General features: G+C 42.2%; 1 protein-coding gene across 15 annotated transcripts in view; it reads left to right on the plus strand.

Moving 5' to 3' along the window:
• The window catches only part of dip2a (disco-interacting protein 2 homolog A), a 74,977-nt gene that overhangs the window by 15,485 nt on the left and 39,578 nt on the right, over window positions 1–19,914 (plus strand). For 10 of the 15 annotated variants that reach the window (XM_069532818.1, XM_069532820.1, XM_069532819.1 and 7 more), the window contains exon 1: window positions 15,679–15,709. The exons of the other annotated variants lie outside the window; for them this stretch is intronic. In XM_069532818.1, the coding sequence (XP_069388919.1) occupies window positions 15,694–15,709 (16 nt within the window). In that variant the 5' untranslated portion in view covers window positions 15,679–15,693. Of the gene's footprint in view, window positions 1–15,678; window positions 15,710–19,914 lie in introns of those variants that run through there. 15 annotated transcript variants of the gene reach the window in all.

A 19,914-nucleotide genomic window follows, 5' to 3' on the forward strand; every position in this document is an offset into this window, starting at 1 on the left:
TGATCTGGCTGTATAACATTTCTCAGCTCGGTGGTTGAATTACCACAGCCAGCAGGCGTTTGCAATGGGGTTGTAGATGCGAGGTTCATTTAAGATTTGAGGTAGGATTTTTTTTTGCTGTCATCATTAGAAGACTCAGATGTTCATAGCTTACATGAAATAGATAACATCTACACAAGGGGTGCAAAGGCTCTGAAATGGAGACTGAAACCACAGTATCAAAGTCTGCATATGACAATACAGAACAACAGACCTGCGACACCCCCATTGCCCCACAGCTGCAGGTGCATGAGTGATGTATGAACCAAATATCAAGGTCTGAACTAAACCAAGGATTTGTAGGATTGATACGTCCCCAGCTCAAAAAGAAAATCTTACATTTTTAACAAGCATACAGTATATTTAATTAGCATTATTTTATTAGGCCGGTTAAGCCTCAGGGGTAGAAGGAGTATGTAGTTTTACATCACACAGAAAAAGTGTCATCCGATACCTACAGTAGTAGTAAGATGAAATGGGCCAACATCTATCTGATTCAGCTTAGCAGAAGATTGATTCACACATATCATATCACATCATATGCTTACTATGCTCAGGAATTAATCAGTGCAGCACATCACTATTTTGGCAAACCAAACACTCAGCTGAATTGAGAAGAACAGATTCTGCGACAAGTTGAAGTCAGTATAGGTTTGGATTGATTAGCTGGACTTGTATCATCAATGGTTGTGATCAACAGGGGGTTCGGGGGAGCTCTGCAGACACTTTACCGTGGCTCTCCATAGACTTGTACCAGACATATGGTATACATGATGGATGGATGGGTGGCTGGAATTAGTAATGTGTGTGGTTTTATTCTCGAAAGAGGGTGCAGCAGACAGAGGCAGGAAGTGATGTTGTTACTCCCCTGCGTAGATCAAGTGGTTGTTTACAGCACCCTGACATGTCCTCAGCTCATATCACCACAAATTTCTGCAGACATCTCTCTAGACATGGAAGTATTGGTTTTCTTTTGTTGTTTTTTCATTTTTGTCTGACATGTGTTAGAAGACCCGGACTTAATATTAGGAGGCAATGCGGATAAAGACTTCAGAGTGTCTGCATTCCCACATGCACCTCCTCCAGAGAAAATACGGAGGATCTGAGGAGTCCAGTGCACGTCTGAAAGTAGCATTAGTGTAACGAGCCTTCGGGTCACAGGGGACTGACTACTGAAGCTCTCAACTTTCACTGTTGTTCAATGGCTATTCAAGCAATTGGTGAGCTTCCTGTCTCTAGATAAGGCCCTTAGAAATTACTTCATCCCAGCATTGGGATGTGTGACTGATCAGTCAAGCATCTCCAAGCTGGAACAAGCATTTTTCCTTGTAAGAAGCTGTTCTTCTTCCTCTGCTCAACTCAACCATGCTGCTTGAGAGCTTTCTGGACTTAACGCAAGTGTGTGTGTCTGACTGTGTATGTGTTTGCGTGAATATATATAAGTGCTTGCTCAGGCAAACTTGATGTTTCTCCTGTGATTTCAGTTTGGAATGTGTGTTGCAATGCATTTCCATTTGCAAGTAAACCACAGTCATGGGTCAGCAATCGCTTCAGTCAGTCACACACTTCCTCTATCCCTCACCCTCTCTCTCTCTCCAAGGAATCATTGCACTCCTGTCCTCATTGTTCCTCTGTATGTAGCAAAGCCCATCTGATTAGCCAACGAGTCTGTGTGCATTGCTTTGTCTTTATGATTGAACAAATCTGGCAAAAAAGTTATGGCATTTAAAATATTTATTTCTCTACCTGACAGATATATTTTTTCCTCTCAGCCTGGTTTAAATGTTAGAATCCATAGTTCTTACATTCAGGAAACATCATGTAATGTTTAATAAAAAATAAATAATAATTTCCTCTTCCTATTGTGGCAGCAGATTTTTCTAGCCTTTATCTGAAACACTTGGTTTTAGCTCCTGTCTCTTTAAGACCCCCCCACCTGATGAAGCCCATTCTGCTCTTATTGGCCAGCAGGTCCACTCTGTTGTGATTGGTTAACAGTGTCCAGAGAGGAAATGTCAGCGTCGGCTCCCACTTTACCTGGCTTTATTAGGGGCGTGTCTGACTAGCTGCTAGGTCTGCATTATGCAAATGTAGAGCATTGTGTTGTGACATGACCGAAATATTGCCCATGACGAGGCATTTCAGGAGCTTCGGAACCAGTTTTTCTGTGGGACTCAGGTCTTTTTAATTTTGCAGAACTTATGCATAAAAAAATCTATGACACACAGGAAAGAAGAAAAATAAAACATAATATGTCTCCTTTAAGTCCTTTAAATTTAATTCATGGTGTTACAAGTGTCTTACTGCTTTCACAGTTATGTGTTGTAAGAGTACTCATCTGTTCCAGCACAAGACACTGACTATCATATAGTGTTTAGTCAACCAAAGAAACAGTCCTGAGGCCCAAACAAAACACACAAGTTTCACGCCCAAATTAAATCCCACCTCTTGAAATGCTTGTTGTCTACGGGTTTGCGAGTAAAGCACATTATTAAATCCTTTCAACTCTGAGATTCAGTGCCTGCCACTCGCCTCTGAGGTACGGCAGTGAAATTAACTTGGGCTTTGCTGGAATTGAATTTTTCTTACGACATATATTTGGTTGGTTGGATCTGCAGGAAAGTCTTTTCGGATGAGGGGTTTGCTGTGAGGTAACCAGTGTAAACAGTGTTATCAGGCAGACCCCAGGAGGAAGTTTCTGTCATCAGCCAAGGGATCAAACCTCAGCTCTCCGTCACGCTGGTATTTCCGATCGCTGGACCCTGGACCTATTTCCTTTTGTGAGCCGGATATTAGAGAGGTCACGCACTGATGAGCTTGTGTATTTTTACACATATATTTAAATAATTTCACTACTTCCAGTGCACAACAAGAAAAAAGCATTTTACCACTGTTTACCTTTTCAGTTTTATTTTCAGTTTCAAAGTGATCTTGAAAACCTGTGTGGTTAAAAATCATTTAGACTAATTTTTAATGAGGACAATCCATTTTGTTACTCATTACACCCCCAAGAACTTCTAAACACTTTCAGCCACTTGTTACTTAACCTCGGACCTTTTGTGTCAGCTATGATTCAGATGTTCACTTTGTAGCCGACGGACTCTGTCCACATGCTAAGGTCATATACGTGACACATGCAGGGCTGCGGGGCCTTTTAGCCACAGTCAGGGGCCATCAGCTTCAAAAGAGTCTAGGGTCTAAGCGTGACCTTTTTCATCCCGCATACACAATTATACCTCTGAGGTGCATTAATCCTAGGCTTGAGCTGGAAAGGTAAAGGCCATCATAGTCACAGATGAGCTGTGGCAGCTTTGCAGTCCCTCTAAATGAAGCAGAGGTCAGTGAGGTCACACCTGGCTGGCAGCTTGGCTGTAATGTATCAGCTGAAATTAAGAGAAGCAGCTCGGCATTAGTGTGATTGAATTCTGGGGGAAAGATAAATGGTTTCATTAGCAACAAGACCATAAAACTGTGTTGCTCTATCCTCCACTCTTGAGAGCAGAAGAGGACTTACAGTCTCGCCCTGTACACATATCTCTCCTGAGTTTCTCTTTTCATGAGTCACGTACAGTATTCTAGCTCAGACAAAAGACAGTTTCCATTTTCTCACTTGTAGCTTGTGGAGGTTGAGATGGAGTTTGGCTTTCTAAAAGATTAGACAAAGCTATAACTCCCTTCAGGACAGTCATGAACACAGACCCTAATTTTCTGCAGCTCATCTGAGAAAGAAGTGATGGATAGACATAAAGACAGCTGAAAAGAAGGAGGACAGGCAGAGAGAAAGAAAGGACACAATGGGAAATAGGGGAGAGGGAGAAAAAGAGCCCACTGCTCCTCTATTGTTCAAAGTTACACATAGCGGAGCTGCAGCCTTCTTTTACACTGATGTCATCTAAAATATCTGTGACCTCAACCAGCCTGTGCTAAGCAGCATAGCACAAAACGGTATGGTATCCAGTGGGGTTTTTTTGTGTGTGAAACCTTTCTCACCATACATGGTAATTTTTTTATGGACAACAGATAATATAAGAACGAAGAAACAAGTGCAGTTTATACCAGACCCACTGAGGTCAGAAAATATGATTAGAATTTTTTTTGTCCTAAGAGAACTTAAATGTGATAAGACAGCTTAAAACAGCAATGCACCTACACCAGCACATGAGGCATCTTATGCACTTAGACTGATTTACAACTTTCAACGATATGATCTTGAAAAACAAAGTTGACAGCGTACAGTGTAGTACAAACATCTTTGTTTGATTCATGAAGTGATTTAGTGTGAAACCATAGACTGTATATAAAGTTGGACGACACCGCTCCAGTTCATGCCACTATCCAGAAATGAAGCCAGAATATCCCTGATATGAATGCTGTCATCTTGAACTTTTGGAGCCAGATTCTGCACAGTAGTGATCGTGGTTTGAAGCCGTGGCCTCGGGGCCCTGCTGATACATGCCTGTCTGTGTTTTGTGTTGTAAACAAATGTCGTCAGCGGCAGTTACTCTGTTTTGTGTTTGCACGTGTCTCCCCAGTCTTTTGTCTTGGTGTGTGTGTGTGTTTTGAAAGGGGGAGGGTATAGACTAGGCCAGTGATTAGTGGTAGACTGGCCATGACTTCTGTCGCATGTTTCCCGTAGGTAAGCGTCCTCACAAACACACACATATTCTTGTACTTCTCTCTTTGTGAGGACACTCATTGGAACAATAATTTCCCTAGCCCCCCCATCACAATTTAATGTTTAACCCTAATTCCAACCCTAACCCTGAAAGCAAGTCTAATCCCTCAAACCCCCACAAACCCCTCGCCAAAATGTCCTGATATTACCAAAATGTCCTCACTCTGTAATGTCTATGCTCAAACTGGTCCTTAATAGGATTTAAGTAAAAGGTCCACACACACACTGTTAGTGTATTTGATCTAGTTTTTTGCACTGTTTATTGTATTTCTCTTTCCCTCATTAATCTTAATTCTCTCCTCTCCCACCTTCCTACAAAAGTCTCTCTAAACCCTCTATTTTCCTTTTACACTATTTGTGTCCACACTTCGCCTGTGTCTCTTCCTTCCGCTCTTTTAGACACCCCTCAGTCTTCCTGCCTCTTGTCCGCCCCGCTCTCTGTCCAGTCCTATTCAAATCAAACTTCCTGTTGTGCTTTATTTATTTAAAAAAAAAAAAAAGCACTGCAGTTTTTGTTGGACCTACAGCAGACATTACCGTTATCGCTGCATCACCAGCTCATTGGCCCATATAAGGAGATGATTCAAAGAGCGCTGGCTACCACGGAGAGATGTTTAGCTGATGATTTATTGCGATGCCTCCTCCATTGTCTCATCTCTGGGGTTTGATTTGGCCAACACATATAGCACACCTTCATGACCTGAGTCAGCATCTGTGTTTATATACTGCTGTCGGGTTGTGTTAAGACTGACTATGCTTGTCATGTTGAATCTGTGTGGACTAATGGGAAATGTAGTTCCTCTTTAAAAAAACAACCTGGACAGTGAGATGAAATGATCAAGTCTGTCAGTGAAGCTGCTCAACTCTGTCCTGGGTCAGAGAGCACGTGTTTACATGAATAATCCTTCCAGCACAATGGATCTGTGTTATCCGTGTCACTCATTAGACCTGGACAGTGTAGTGGAGAGGAGATAATACCAGCTGAGTGGCAACAACTCAGGTTTTAATAGGGATCTATGGGCAGTAAGCCGCTCACTATTTAGGTTATCCTTCCATATCATGAAAATCAGGGTAGATTAGGATTTTGGAAAAAAAAAATTCTATGTCAATCTTACAGTGTGGGTGTGTGCACTCATGTCTGTCTATTAAGTATATATGTGGTGTGAGAGCAAGGGAATGCGTGTGTGCTCATGTGTGTCTCCATCCTGTATGGATCTTTTGCTATATGCATGTGGCACAGTGCATGTTTGCATATATGCACCACAAAGATGGCGTGACGAATGTCGGAGGCATTGTAGTGGAGCGAGCGGTGAGCATTGATTGGACAGTTAGGTGGCTGTAAACTCACTCAGCTGGTTTCACTCTCCGCTCGCAGTGGAGATACGAGGACTCCAGCACAAACACACGGCAGGGTTCACTGGTTTGCAAAAAAAAACACAACCCACGTTGATATCAGGAGTCATTGGATGGCAGTTAGGTCTGGGTTTGAAAAAAGCTCACACCTCTCAAATACACAGACACACATTAAGTATATAATGCAGATATGCAGGGTAATCTACAGTATAATACATTACATTAGGATCAGTTGTGTCTTGGAAGGAAATACAAGTGTGAAACAAAGGATTAGGGTCTATTACAGATGTGTGTGTGCTGTGTGGCACATTGTGTTTGTGTGTATGTGTGTGTGTGTTTGTGTGAAGGGTCCTGCAACCTCACATTCTGCCTCTACAGTCTCTGTGTTAAATGAAGGTGTCGCCTGGTAAACAGCATGTGCAAACAGGCAAGTGGATTTACCTGTGTGTGCACGTGCGTTAACTGGTCTGTTTGCATTTCCCACTGTGTGCTTAGCATGCAAGCATGCACGAAGACATTTGAGAAAGTAAAGAAAGTGTGTATGTGTGTGCGTGCGTGAGGCATCGTCATTCGGGCAGATAACAGGTAGCGAAACAAGTGGTAGCTGGGAAATTTTAAGATTTCCTTCTTTTTTTTTTAAACAGATGTTGATTAACTTCCAACCAGGACTGCACAACAGCCTTTGTTGCCCTTGAAAGTTGATTTGAAGTTTTTTCAGGTAAATTATCATTGTTATTAATAATAAGTTATTGCTAATATCATTACAAGTTGTCAAAGCCAAAAAACATGTCTGTTTTTTATTTTATTTTGCTGGAATCACAATAATTCCAACTCAAGTACTCAATTTAACTAGAAGAGGAAGAGAAAGAGAAAGAGACGCACAATACAGAGAGACTCAGAAAAGAGGTAATGGAGGGTTAAAAATAGGCTTACAGGGAGAAGGAGGGAGGGAGCGAATGCAGTAGAGTTGTTTGTTTTTCACGTCAGCCGTGTCTGAGGGGATTGCCCCCGTGGGAAAAGAATCCCATATCATCAAAGAGAAGACAGATACTGTACAACTGCCACTTTGTCTCTGCTTCTGTGTTGGACCTCACCTCAGCCTCACTTATCTCTCTTTGTTTTTCTTTCTCACTTTTTTCTGATGTTGTCTGTCATCATCAACAGTGATCTGTGAGTGAGCTGATACAGATCAAGGCCCCTGGTGTGCTATTTATCGAAAATATTTGCATTATTCTATTCTTCTTTCCTTTTCATGTGATGTTTTTCACGCTCTCTCCATTTTTTCTCTCCCTCCGTTGACCCTGAGTCAATCAGGGTCACTTGACCTCCCTTCACCCCGTCAGATTAGTTGCCATTATCATCACACTCCATTAAACTTCCATGAACGGTTGAGATAGCCAAGAAGTCAGGGGCCCAGCTGTCTCATCTGCAGTCTAATCTACAGATCCTCATTATCCTGGTGCTCAGCCTCAGGTCACAAAACGAGTACGTACACTAACCTGAACACACACAACACACAACACACACACACACACACACAAAGACAAACACACTCCGGATCATATTGCTTCCACCTAAATGTTAGTTCTTTAAGTAGACAGAATCTACGTGTGTGCAATAGCACACCCATTACCACTGAGGTGGATGTAATGGGTGTAAGTGTGCTTGAAGTGACTGCAGTATTGAGCCAGTGGATGGTTCATCTTGTTTGCTTTGCTTATTTTAACTGTTTGCACAGGGTGGACATTGCTTCTCTGGATGTGTGTCACACACGCACGGTTTCGGGTTGACAATGGACTGAGTCAGCTGTGATGGTCAGTTCAGTTGGAAAAACGCCATTAGGGGAGTTCATTGGCCTGAGGCATGTGTGCCCAACAACAACATATGAAGGAAAAACACACTAGTTGTATTGGTCAATCGTAATAGATCACGATTATTCATCACAGTTTGCTGCGTAATGTGAATACAACTTTAATACATACTTTATCAATTATGTAAAATTTTCAAAGTAAAAACACAAGGCTTCCAAATTTCAATTGTAATGATGCTTTTATTACTGAGCTGTTCAAAAGCTAGGTTTTGAGGGGAAAATAAATAAATAAAGATACAGGAACAGCTTTTGTTTCTTTACGCCTCTTCGTGTGAGAATTTTACCATGCAGACAAACACATAGGCTTGTCCCGCTCTGCCAGCCTCGCGAAACAAGGGTCTGACTGGGAGATGCTGGGCTGTCGTTACTCTGCTCTCTTTAAATCAATCTCACCGACGGCTCTACTTGCTTCCTTCCCTCCCTCCATTTCTTTCTTCTCTCTCACCTGTTTGTCCAGTGAAACTAGTTTCTCTGGGGTTTTTTTAGCCTGCAGCAGTTTGACCTTTTGTCTCTGTGCGTAGAAAAAAAACTGACTGTAGACATTATGTCATATGACTCGTCAATGCAAAACCAAAACCAAAACTGCGGCAGACGTCTAAGGTGCACAGTGCAAAAGCATGTCCCAGTAAGAATTTAGTGATTCATTGCAGCGAAGAATAGGTGATGAATACAACCAGTAGCACAACTGGAATGATGTAACAGTAAAATATTAATAGGATATTGTCAGTACAACTGTGATATATTTTGCTTGCAGCCTCTTGGTCTGAACAAGTTCTCTCATTGCGGATTGTTGACAGATTTACAGAAAGACAAATACACTCAAGTAGGTGCCAACGTATGTGTTAAACTGAAATCACACAGAAATTGAAAGCATTCTTTGCAAACCACACTGTATTTTTGAAGACTAAGATGAATCTTTTCCACTTAAAACCTCCTTTAAATATGATAGGTCAAGGAAATGTGAAAACTTGAGGGATACGTGTTAACAGGACCCACTGGAAATTTTATTTACCTTGAGTTAAGAGAGCAGTGGGTTTAATAGTGTTGTAGTAACACAATGAAAGATTCAGGGCAATATACCACTCAGTTTTTAATCTCTCTGATGGAGCGTTGTGATAAATGCTCTTTCTTGAAGGCTATCAGCCATGGAGGGTAGATAAAGTGGAGGATGGATGGAACATTTTGAGCCAAAAAAAGAGTTCCACATTTCCAGGGGCTATTGTGTGGGCGTGAATCAATAAATAGTGGTAAATAGAGTTGGCTGACATGACATATGTTGTGGCCGAGAGCCTGCCATTGATGATTTATTCCGCTCCCTGATGAGTCGTGAAAATGATCAATTCATCAGTAAGGATCAGGTGTTTGATCTGATGAGATTTTGCATGTTGCTGTCCGCACATGTGCCTGCGTTAAATGCCTGTATCTAATATGGTCCCATCTGTGCAACAAACCCCCTGTTCAAAGGCGACGTCTTACCATATGAATACAGTCCTTCACTCTACTTGTGTGTGATGTGTGTGTGTGTGTGTGAGCTCCTTCCTGGTTACTTGCAAACACTGTGTGTGTGTTTTCCCTCCCTCCCAGTATCTGCACACATTCCTCTCGTCACTGTGCTCAACACCAACAGGAAGGAGAGAGGAAACAAAGAGCCCACTTCCTGTACATGTAGCCAATATTCTACACAATGGAACAGGAAGTGTCTGGCAACCACAAGAGAGGCCGTGGAGTGTGAAGGAAAGATAAAGCGATCTCTCTTTTTCTTTCCGTGTTCCTCCTCTGCTTGTCTGGTTTATTCCAACCCCCTATCTGTCAGGGCTCGACCTGCGTTTGTTCGAATTATCTGTAAACAACATCCTATTTCTCTTTGAATTTATTTTCTGATCTTAAGAGAGAGGAGGAGAGAGGGCTAATTTACTTTCCTTATATGAATTTCGGAGTTCAGTGATACAGATGGGAGTACATTTACAGTGTACAGAAGAGAAACTGTGATTGCTTGGTCTACATTCTCTTAATTTGGTCGTACTTTGCAAGTGAAAGTTGAACAATCAATCTTTTTAGGCACATTCACTCTGCATGTTGGTCGACCCCGGTGGAGCCCTGCTGCTGTCACCATGGTGACCCTTGCTTGGGACAGACAATGTTGGACACCAGGGGACTCTGGACTCATGCTGCAGATGCTGGAAGCCTTGCTTTAAATCACCAGCGCTGGCCAGACTGAATCAGACTTAAGACACTCACATGCTGCCAAAGTCTGCAATGGCAAAGAGAAAGTACCCTTAATTCAAACAGCCAAACAACTGAATGGCTGTGAGGACATCAGAGAAAAAGTGTGTTTAGGTTTTGTCTGCCGCTGTTTCCACGCTTCGTGACATTCAATAGATAAAACATGTAGCTCAGAGACAAACAAAAAGATGGAGACTGAGAGAGGTCCACTATCATGCATCATGATTCATCACCTTTCCCTTTCCTCTAACCATCCAACCTTCAGAAATTATGGCTCCAACCCTCCCCTGGCCGTACCTCAGGGAGGTAGGTCTTTGCTTGGCTGACAACTTCAAAGCTCATGCCCCCTCCTCTTTTTTCCTGCCTGCTCAATCCCCCTCTTCCTCTATTTGTATTCTCTCTCTTCTTTGCATTGTTCAATCAATATCTTTTCCCCCTTTTTGCGCCTTTTCTCGCTCTTTGTTTTCCTTTATCTCGCAGCACCTCTTCCCTTTACTCTTCACTCCCTTTTTTCTCACCCTCATCTCTCTTCAGTGAATCCCACTAGTCTGGAGACATCAAAAGCTATGTCTCTGCCTCGTGTGGAAGTCGTTTACCCAGGCAGGCGCCTGCAGATGGGAGAGCACGTTTCATGCCAAGGCCAGGTTCCCTCAGGGGAAAAGTAGCGTGGAAACACATTGCACCTTATCTGGCAACGAGAGTGTGGAAAAAAAACTAAAGGTCCACATAAGGAATTATGTCATACTTGGTGGAATGTATAGACAAATGGCGGTGAAACACGAGGCATTGTTTGTCTGCATGCTAAGAGGACAAAGAAGCTCTGCCTGAGAACTATCAACTAGGCTGTCATCTAGTTTGACTAAGCTTGCTTTTTTTCAGTTTTTAGTTTCTATCTTTGCAACTATTTAGTCGAACTTCCCATTTTCCTGGAAACGGCCCGAAACACAAAATATAGTATTTGGATAGCAACTAAACTTTGTACCACATAATATCTCCTTTCAGTTGGGATGGTATTGCAGGCTTAACCATGGGTCTTTACAATGACATCCCTTTATTATCAAATTTCCTGTTCTGCAGCTCTCCCCTCTACAGCATGCATCACACAAGTTCAAATTGCCTCCATTTAGAGATGACCTCTTTTGACTTCTATTCATTTGAGGTAGAGCAAAGAGATCCAGAGATGAAGCCAAAATATCCCAGATACAAATGCTTCCATCTTGAACTAATGACGTCATTTGGACAAAGAGTGTGCAGTAGCTATTGGGGGTTGGAGCTGCAGAATGGAGGTCTCGCCGGCAAACACACCCCACCAGCTGCAAGTTAGTCTCAGCTATCAATCCCGACGTTTCACCCTGTGAAACTAATTCAAACTTTATCATATGATATATATCAACTCTAAAATCGCCTAGACCTCTGTTATATTGTGTTGACTTGTGTCATTATCCAAAATGTTTCCAATCTGTTAACACTGAGGAGGCCATCATGTTTTCCATCCTCATACACAGTCTGTGGTTATACCTAACTTTCAAGATAGATGAAAGTAGATAGATGGGGGGGGCAATGTTCCTGTCAGGCCGGGACTGTAAACACTGCACTCTGTTCTACTAAAACAATACAGTCTGCAGATAAAGCAATACAACCAAAACACACACACACACACACACACACACACAAATATAGCAAACACAAAAATATAAATCTGTACACATGTACATTAAACGTTCCACATTACACTCACACACCCCTACCCTTTTGTCACTGATAAGTCACTGCTGACCTTCAGTGCTGCACTGAAGCTGTGCACTTACATTAATATAGTAAATGCCTTTGAGGAAAGTCACTGAAGAGCATCGCTGTCACACAGGTACTGTAAAGATCAGACATCTGTCCCTCACACTTGACTTCCTCCCTCCCTCTCCAAACCTCTCCCACATCCACCCCCTTCATGTCTCTGCATTTCCTCACATCTGCATTCTCAGCACTCTAGTCGCGCATAAAAGGACATGGCCCATTTCTAGGGAAGTGCTTTACTGCCTTTGAGATCAGTAGCTGCTCCTGTGTTCAAAGCTGGACAGTATTAATGTCACAATCAGTGCTGGGCTCCGACTGACAACATTTAGACACTGATCCAAACGAAAAAATTAACAACCCTAGAATACTGTTATATTGTCAGTGCTTAGGTATTTGTTGGGTTTTTGTATTAGTCCTATTCATCAGTCTGCAGAACATTAAAAAGAAACTAAAACATTTTGAACAAATGCAATAAAACTTTGTGTAAAGGTTATTAACACTACTTTTAAACAAAGAGTATTTTTCTTATAAACTAATTCAGTAACAAAGATTCCTAACATTAAAAAGAAAATTAAATGAAGAGGCGTGTGCAGCTCAAACAAAGGAATATGCTTTCTGCCTGCGTCAGATCACCCACAGATGAATAGATTATATCTCTTAAAATAATAGAGATTACCATTTTAGCACTCATTGTGCAGCCCCGCTGTAAACACACTGGCGTAAACATAATCCCATGTGGACAGATGACGGCTGCTACTTGCGGGTCAAGAGTCTGTTGTTTTGTGTAAGTGTTGCTTTTTGCTTGAGTTGCTGAAGTGCCTTTTTTTTATAGGTTGGCCTTTGCGTGAGAGAGCTGATCACACAGAGCTCGGCCTGATTAAGAGCACGCTCATTAGAAAACACACTTAACTACTGTGATAGATGTGCACAGGCTAAGTGCTGCAACTTCTTCATATACACACAAACATTGTAAGGGCAGGGTTTACTTACATGATGCGAATACAGCTCAGTTTGTCAATTCACATGTGTCAGTGTCTGGTTCTGTCTGCAAGCTGCTGGTCCTCAGATAAACCAAATCCCACATACTTGTTACAGAGCTCAGTTCTGCCTCGGGCCACAGTGGAATTATGCTGTTAATAGTCTGAAATAGTGGTGTAATGGGATGTTATTCATAGCAGAGCTGTCAGAGCTGCACTGCAGTGATTGAAAAATGATTCCTCACTTTAAATACAAGAGACTGGACTCACAATTCTAAATGAACAACCAAATCATTAATATTAATAAAGACCGAAGAGGAGATGGAGAGAAGAAGAGGAGGAGGATGAAGAGACAGTCAGACCAGTGATTGCATGAGAGCCTTTAGGCTGCACATCTCTCTAGCACCCTCTTTTGGACACATCATAGAGAAGCCCACCACCGTTAAACTGTCAGTGTGCAGTGGTGGGGACGGGTGAGATGCTATTGTGTAACACGATGAGCCTGTTTGACAGGAGTGCTGCTTCCACCGTTATCCAGTTGTGTGAACATGTCATCTTGATGTGAGTATGAAGCTGAAGGGGCAGAGGACACCTTATTTGTTATTGTATAAAAACTTGAAATGTGTGCTTTTGCATATGTTGTTAGTGTGTGTGTGTGTGTGTGTGTGTGTGTGTGTGTGTGTGTGTGTGTGTGTGTGTGTGTGTGTGTGTGTGTGTGTGTGTGTGTGTGTGTGTGTGTGTGTGTGTGTGGTAACAGTTGCAGTTGCTTTGCCACTGACTAACAGACTCATTATAAGAGGAGCTCGGCACATGTGCTCCAGCTGGACTGTCTCCTCATGCTGCCTCTGCTCTCATTAATGTACTGTTCACTATGGGTGTGTGCCTGCGCGCGCATTTGTGGGTTGAGTGGGTATCTGTCTGTATATTTAAGGCTGAATGTTTCCAATTTAAATATGTGTGTGGCACGTGTACTAGTTATTTGCAGCAGGAAAACCAGTCTGGTAACACACACACACACACACAAAATTGGTCCGAGTTATAATGTAAAAAATAAGCAAGCCATGATGTCTGATAACTGTTGTTCTTGAACTCAACTCTGCTGGCTGTCAGCATACATACTACTCCAAGTATTTTTTCCTCCCCTCCTTCTTCTCTCTGCCACTAGTAAATATCTTGTCTGAGGGCAAACAGATGTTCCAGTCAGCCCTGGACTTGTTAACAGGGGCTGGGGTGTTAAAATTTAAATGGCTTAAGTCCGGCCCTGAGAACGAAATCACTGATCCTCTGATTTGCTGTATATGTTATATATATGTCGTATATATGTTATACTATATAGCAGTAGTCACATTCATACCCAGTATGTGCATATGCTTTTATACATACATTCACACATGGGATCATCTCTAGTGACAAATGATTAAGGGGAGGGGTCACTCCTACATTGGGGTGATTAAGAGAATGAAGCAAATTAAGCAGAGAAAAGAGAAAGAAAGATATATACAGTGTTTTACACAATTGCTTGTATAGTCACAGATATCATGGTAGAATGAAAATAAAATGTTATGCGATGGGCTCAGCAGCGGACGTTGTAGAGTTAATACTCATTCTGCCTAAATTTTATTGTTTATGCAAAGATGGAAAATCCTTGGAAAATTTCAGGGAAATATTCTGCAAGTCTGCAAACTGAGTGTGAAATATGAATAACAGATGATACACGCAGAGCAGGAAGGAGGAGTGCTAGTATCACTTATGTGTTTGTCACATCTCGGCTTTATATTTTTGTGTTTGAACGGTGGAGTCATGATGAAGAGAGGACGGGAAATGAAAAGAGAGGAACAGATGGCGTTTGAGAGGAGGTGAGGCTTGTGGTCATCCTGTCCAACGCCTGGTGAGATTGGCCTGTTCTGTGTGAGTGTGGTGGACCAATGACTGAATGCGTACTTGAGTTTGAGCACGTTTGTTTCACATTGTGTGTCCACCTGCTTGATCTGTCCACCTGAGTTGATGCAGTGTTGATCCTCTCTCACCTGGATGGCCCAGTACTGCTCTCTGTGTATATTTAGAAAGAGACGCTTTCACATCAGCAGCGATGACAAGAATTCATGGGTGTATTTTTTTTTGTTGAAAAGAGTAAACACAGGCACACACAGGCTTTCATGTAATCACACACAGACTCTGGGCTTCCCTCCAAGGCCCGGTCATGAATCACAGACCAAGAACAAAAGAGTGTGCCACACGGCTTGTTAGACTTCGAGCTGTGCTAGTTAGCCCTGGCCCCTGACATAGAGATATGGATGCACAAACAAACCCACTCACACAATCACACAGTTGGACACATTGGCCTCAGCTCTAATACCACTGCTATACCACACTAAGTGTATCTGTGTGTGCACCCTTTAATTGGATAGCCACGGTGGCCATGTGTAGACGTTTAGCTGTTTTGTGTGTCCATGCAAAACGACGCAGCGTCTCCCTCCCACCCTGCTACCCCTCACCACAGCAAAGGTGTTTATGCGTTGTATATGCAAGGAGCTTAATGGCTAAGCCTGTGTCAGGCCAGTGAAACCACGGTCATTCATATGGTAATAATCAGGCAAAAGAAGGAGACAATAAATCTCTCCACATCCTCAGAGAGCGTACAGAGAAGTGGGCAGACTCCATGCACGGAGCCCGGAGCTTCAGATGGGACACCGTCCCACTTGTATCTCAAACACCACGGATGCAGGGCTTCTCTCCACAAAGGCTGGAGATGTTGGAGGACATATATGCTGCTTCTGCCAAGTAGGTGACTTCATTGGGCAGTAGGCTCAAGTTATGTAGTGAATTGTTGTCACGGTGTATACATGGTTCCCTTCGATTTTTGGCTGGTATGTACTGATAGAAAAATAAATATTTGAAACTGCTGACACTTCCTGAATCTAGGATGAAAACGGGGGGGGGGGGGCATCATACCCCATGGCTCTGGGATGAACTGCCTGAGGAAATAAGGCTGGCCGAGACATCTTTTAAGACAACTTTTTTCAGAAGGCATATTGCTGAATTTACTTTGGGTGCAACTTTACAATTGTTCTTCTATCTCTATTATTATCATTACCATTTATGTACTTCCTTCTGTATTCTAACCATTGGTTTTCTTGTTGTGCAGCTCTTTATACTTTGTGTTGAAAAGTGCTGCATAAATAAAGTTATTAGTATTATTATTAAAATGATTATTGAATTAAAAATGACTATAATGTCTGAATTTATAGTCATCAGAGGATTGGTCTAAACATACGTTTAGAGAGACAGGTTCGATTGTTTGAGTGTGAGAATAGAGCTGTTCTTGAATAGAGGATTTTTATTTGATTGACTGGAATTCCGTCCTTCTAAAAACACATTCTCAGGAGAGAAATGGAACGTCCCCTACGTCCTCCCATTGTGGCAACAGTGGGGTTTGAAGTGTGTGAAGGCTGATGTACTTCCTGCTGGATACTTTTTGTGGGGACGCACACAGGAAGTAGTTTGTCCATGAGGACACATTGGCTGAAGTCCCAGTTTTAACCTATGAATGCATAGTAGCTATTCAGCTCATACTGTTTTTGTGCTGATCTCTGCAGCTCTTCCTTTACTCAATCTATACCATCGGCTTGGACAGTTTGGCCTAATCACAACAGTGGCACACATGGCTTCATGCATCTCATGAGACGTTGAAGCTGTCACCAGCAGCAGAGCTGAATCACGGGCGTGCCATCAAATAAATGAACCAGCGGGGAGTACGGTGAGGTTGGCACTGCTGAGCTGAACATATATAGTACAGTGAGTGGTTAGTCCTTCAACTGTGGCTGGAGGCAGAGTAGGGCTTGTTGGCTGTGAACAGATTCTCTGAGGCTCCCACACTGGTCACGCCTGTCACACAGATGTCTCGCTCCACAAATCTCACACACACAGGCAACATGAAAGCTCTTAAACAATGACACAATCCATTCTGAAATATAATTAATTTTTACGACACAGCTCCACATTTCTCATTTTCCCCCAAGCAGATATAAATAATGAAACAAATTACAAAATAATGTTTGCAAGAGGCATCCGTAAATTACACTCAGTAAAAAGAGGCTGTTTATCTGATGAGGTCAACAGGATTACACATTCAACTTTTTCTCTCCTGGCCTTGCGCTCTTTGTTGTCACTGCTCAGTGTTTTCATTGAGCCGTGTGTACAGCTGCACTGCCTGACGTTGGATAGGACTGTTTCTGCTGCTGTCCGAGTAGGTGAGATGCATATTTACACATAATGAAACTCTGGCTCAGAGCCAGAATAGCATCACATCACTCAGTTACACAGCAGCTCAGCCTGGCCTGCGTATCATGTGTCTGAATGAACTGAGATGAATATGTTTGGACTGGAGCCAGGCCAGTGTCTCTCTGACACACACACACATACACACACACATACACACACACACACACACACACACACACACACACACACATTTATATTCATATACTTGTGAGGAGACTTGCTGACACAATCTCCTATTATCCTAACCTTAAATATATACTGTAACATAACAATTCTTCATAAAATTTCTAAAAACAACTTCTATAGTTTGTTGACTTGTGTACTTACATTATCCAAAATGTTTCCAATGATCAAACCTAGAGAAAGTCCTGTTACCTCCCATGATCTCACACTGCTTCACAATGTCATCAAACTATGTCTTTTGTTATTGTGTTGATTAAGAGACCCAGAGTGGACGAAGTTAAATATTGTACTTATTTATCATAATTAGCATGTTTACCCGGAAATTCTCAACTTCTCAACCATCTGTAAACCATATCCTAACCCTCAAACAGCCATTTGATAAACTGATTAATGATCTTAGTGGAAATAATAGACATACATGGCCATGCTCCACAAAGGAGCTCCACATTTCACTCAACCAGTGACAGTATGTGAGGTTTGTATGTTGCTCTATTGTGTAATGGCCTGATCCCTGCTATAAGTGCTCAGCATTAGTATTTGCACTTCAGTGGATCTGCATCTGTTTCTTTGTGAAGACTGGTGCAACCATCACATTGTGTGTGTGTGTGGTTTTTTTTGTGTGTGTGTGTGTGTGTGTGTGTGTACAGTATCAGTGTTTATTTGTGACTGTTAATTAAGCCCCCCCCCACCCCTCTTGTCTGCTTCCCAAATCAGTGCACAGCTGCAGGGCCCCCCTGTGTAAGGCATCGCTGCATCTAATGTCTTATTATTCACACTGTCTGTCTACTCACCAGCCATACAGAGCCTCTGGGATGGAGGGGGATTTGTGTGTGTGTGTGTGTGTGTGTGTGTGTGTGTGTGTGTGTGTGTGTGTGTGTGTGTGTGTGTGTGTGTGTGTGTGTGTGTGTGTGTGTGTGTGTGTGTGCACATGTGATGAAGGGGTTATGTATCAGCCAAGTGGTAATGGAGGGTTCGTTCAGTCTCCTAATTCGTTGGCACTACTTAATTAAAAGCAATGTGACAGTGTGATTGGAGCCACTGATGGATTGAGATGCCCTCTAGGATCAGGGCTATCAGTGTGTTTTTAAATGTGTGTGTGTGTGTGTGTGTGTCAGCATGTGTCTGAGTGTCTAGTGAAAGGAAGAGGAAGTCATTACCTTTTAATCATACCCTCCTTTATTCCTTCTCCCCTTTTCCTCCTCTCTCTTTTCTCTCCTCATCCCCCCTTCTATCTCTAAATTCTCCCTAAAGCCTCCTGCAGTCGGCCGACCCCCTCCGTCTCACCAGCTGCCTCTCAGTGTCAAGCTCCTTGTCATCTTCAATCAACCCCGCTTTTCTGCAAGACTTAGCCTTTTTTTCCTCCCATCCCCAACTGTCTCTAACCTTCGCTGTGTAGTCATATCTTTCAGTATGACTCATACTGTATGAATCTTTAATGACGTATTTGTTAAAGCTGTGAAGTTACTTAACATCCCCTGCCATTATTGAAAAGCACTGTGCTGCTGTGTTCTGCTGGAAGCTACGGTCACTTAATAACTTAGTATGACAAGTAAAGCATTTTATGATCATATTTGAGAATCTAAAGGCAACAAATGCTGAAAAATGCCTGAAAGTATCTTTAAACTAGTTGCAGATCGATTATTTTGTGACCAAAGTCTCAAATATTTGACAACTTATCGTTGCTCTCGTTATCAATTTCAAAGAAACACAATATGTAACTTCACAACCTGGTTTGATGATATCATGAAGCAGCGTGGGATCATGCGAGTTGTTGTCTTCACCACCATTGCAGATAAAAATCTACCTAAGTTGACTCGGTTACAAATCTCACAGTTGAGGTAATGGATTAATCATGTTACGCAGCATAAGGCAATGAATAATTGTGATCCATTATGAATGACCAATAGGAAGTGGAAGGAAAAAACAGCTGACTAGCTAATAGGCTAGCGTGTGTTTTTGCTTCATCATATGTCACTTGCCCAGCTTATAACGGACAAGGGGGAAAAAAGCCACATGTCAAGCAAATATGACCCAATAAAGATGCAACGTCACATTTCCCTGAATCGAAGTCAGCATTCCTCTGGGTTTAAACTGGGAAATCATCAATTTCTGTGTTTTAAGACCCAGAAAAAAGTCTTATTTTTAAACATTTTAATGAATTGTTTCATATTATATCTTAAATGCCTATATATAAGGCTTTTTTATTAGACTACTCTGACGTTTAACATGTGAAGAATCTCTGATCTTGTGATCCTAAACAAACATTTAAAACGTGATTGACCCACAAGTCCAAGGTGACATGTAGTTCATGTCTGTCTTTAGAAACAGGAGTTGATCTATTGTATGTGTTGGCGTTCTGCTGGAGTGTTTGTTCAGGCCTTTTAATGTGTGTGTAAGCAATGAACAATTGAGCCTAATTACATGCAGCTATTCACAAAAACCTGGTGCCAGAGGCTGATCTGGCTTTTAATTTTGAAAATGAAAAACAAATGCAAACGCAAACACACACCCACGCGCACAGA

The sequence above is a fragment of the Paralichthys olivaceus genome, chromosome 10 (assembly GCF_024713975.1).
Source record: "Paralichthys olivaceus isolate ysfri-2021 chromosome 10, ASM2471397v2, whole genome shotgun sequence".
Classification (NCBI taxonomy): Eukaryota; Metazoa; Chordata; class Actinopteri; order Pleuronectiformes; family Paralichthyidae; genus Paralichthys; species Paralichthys olivaceus.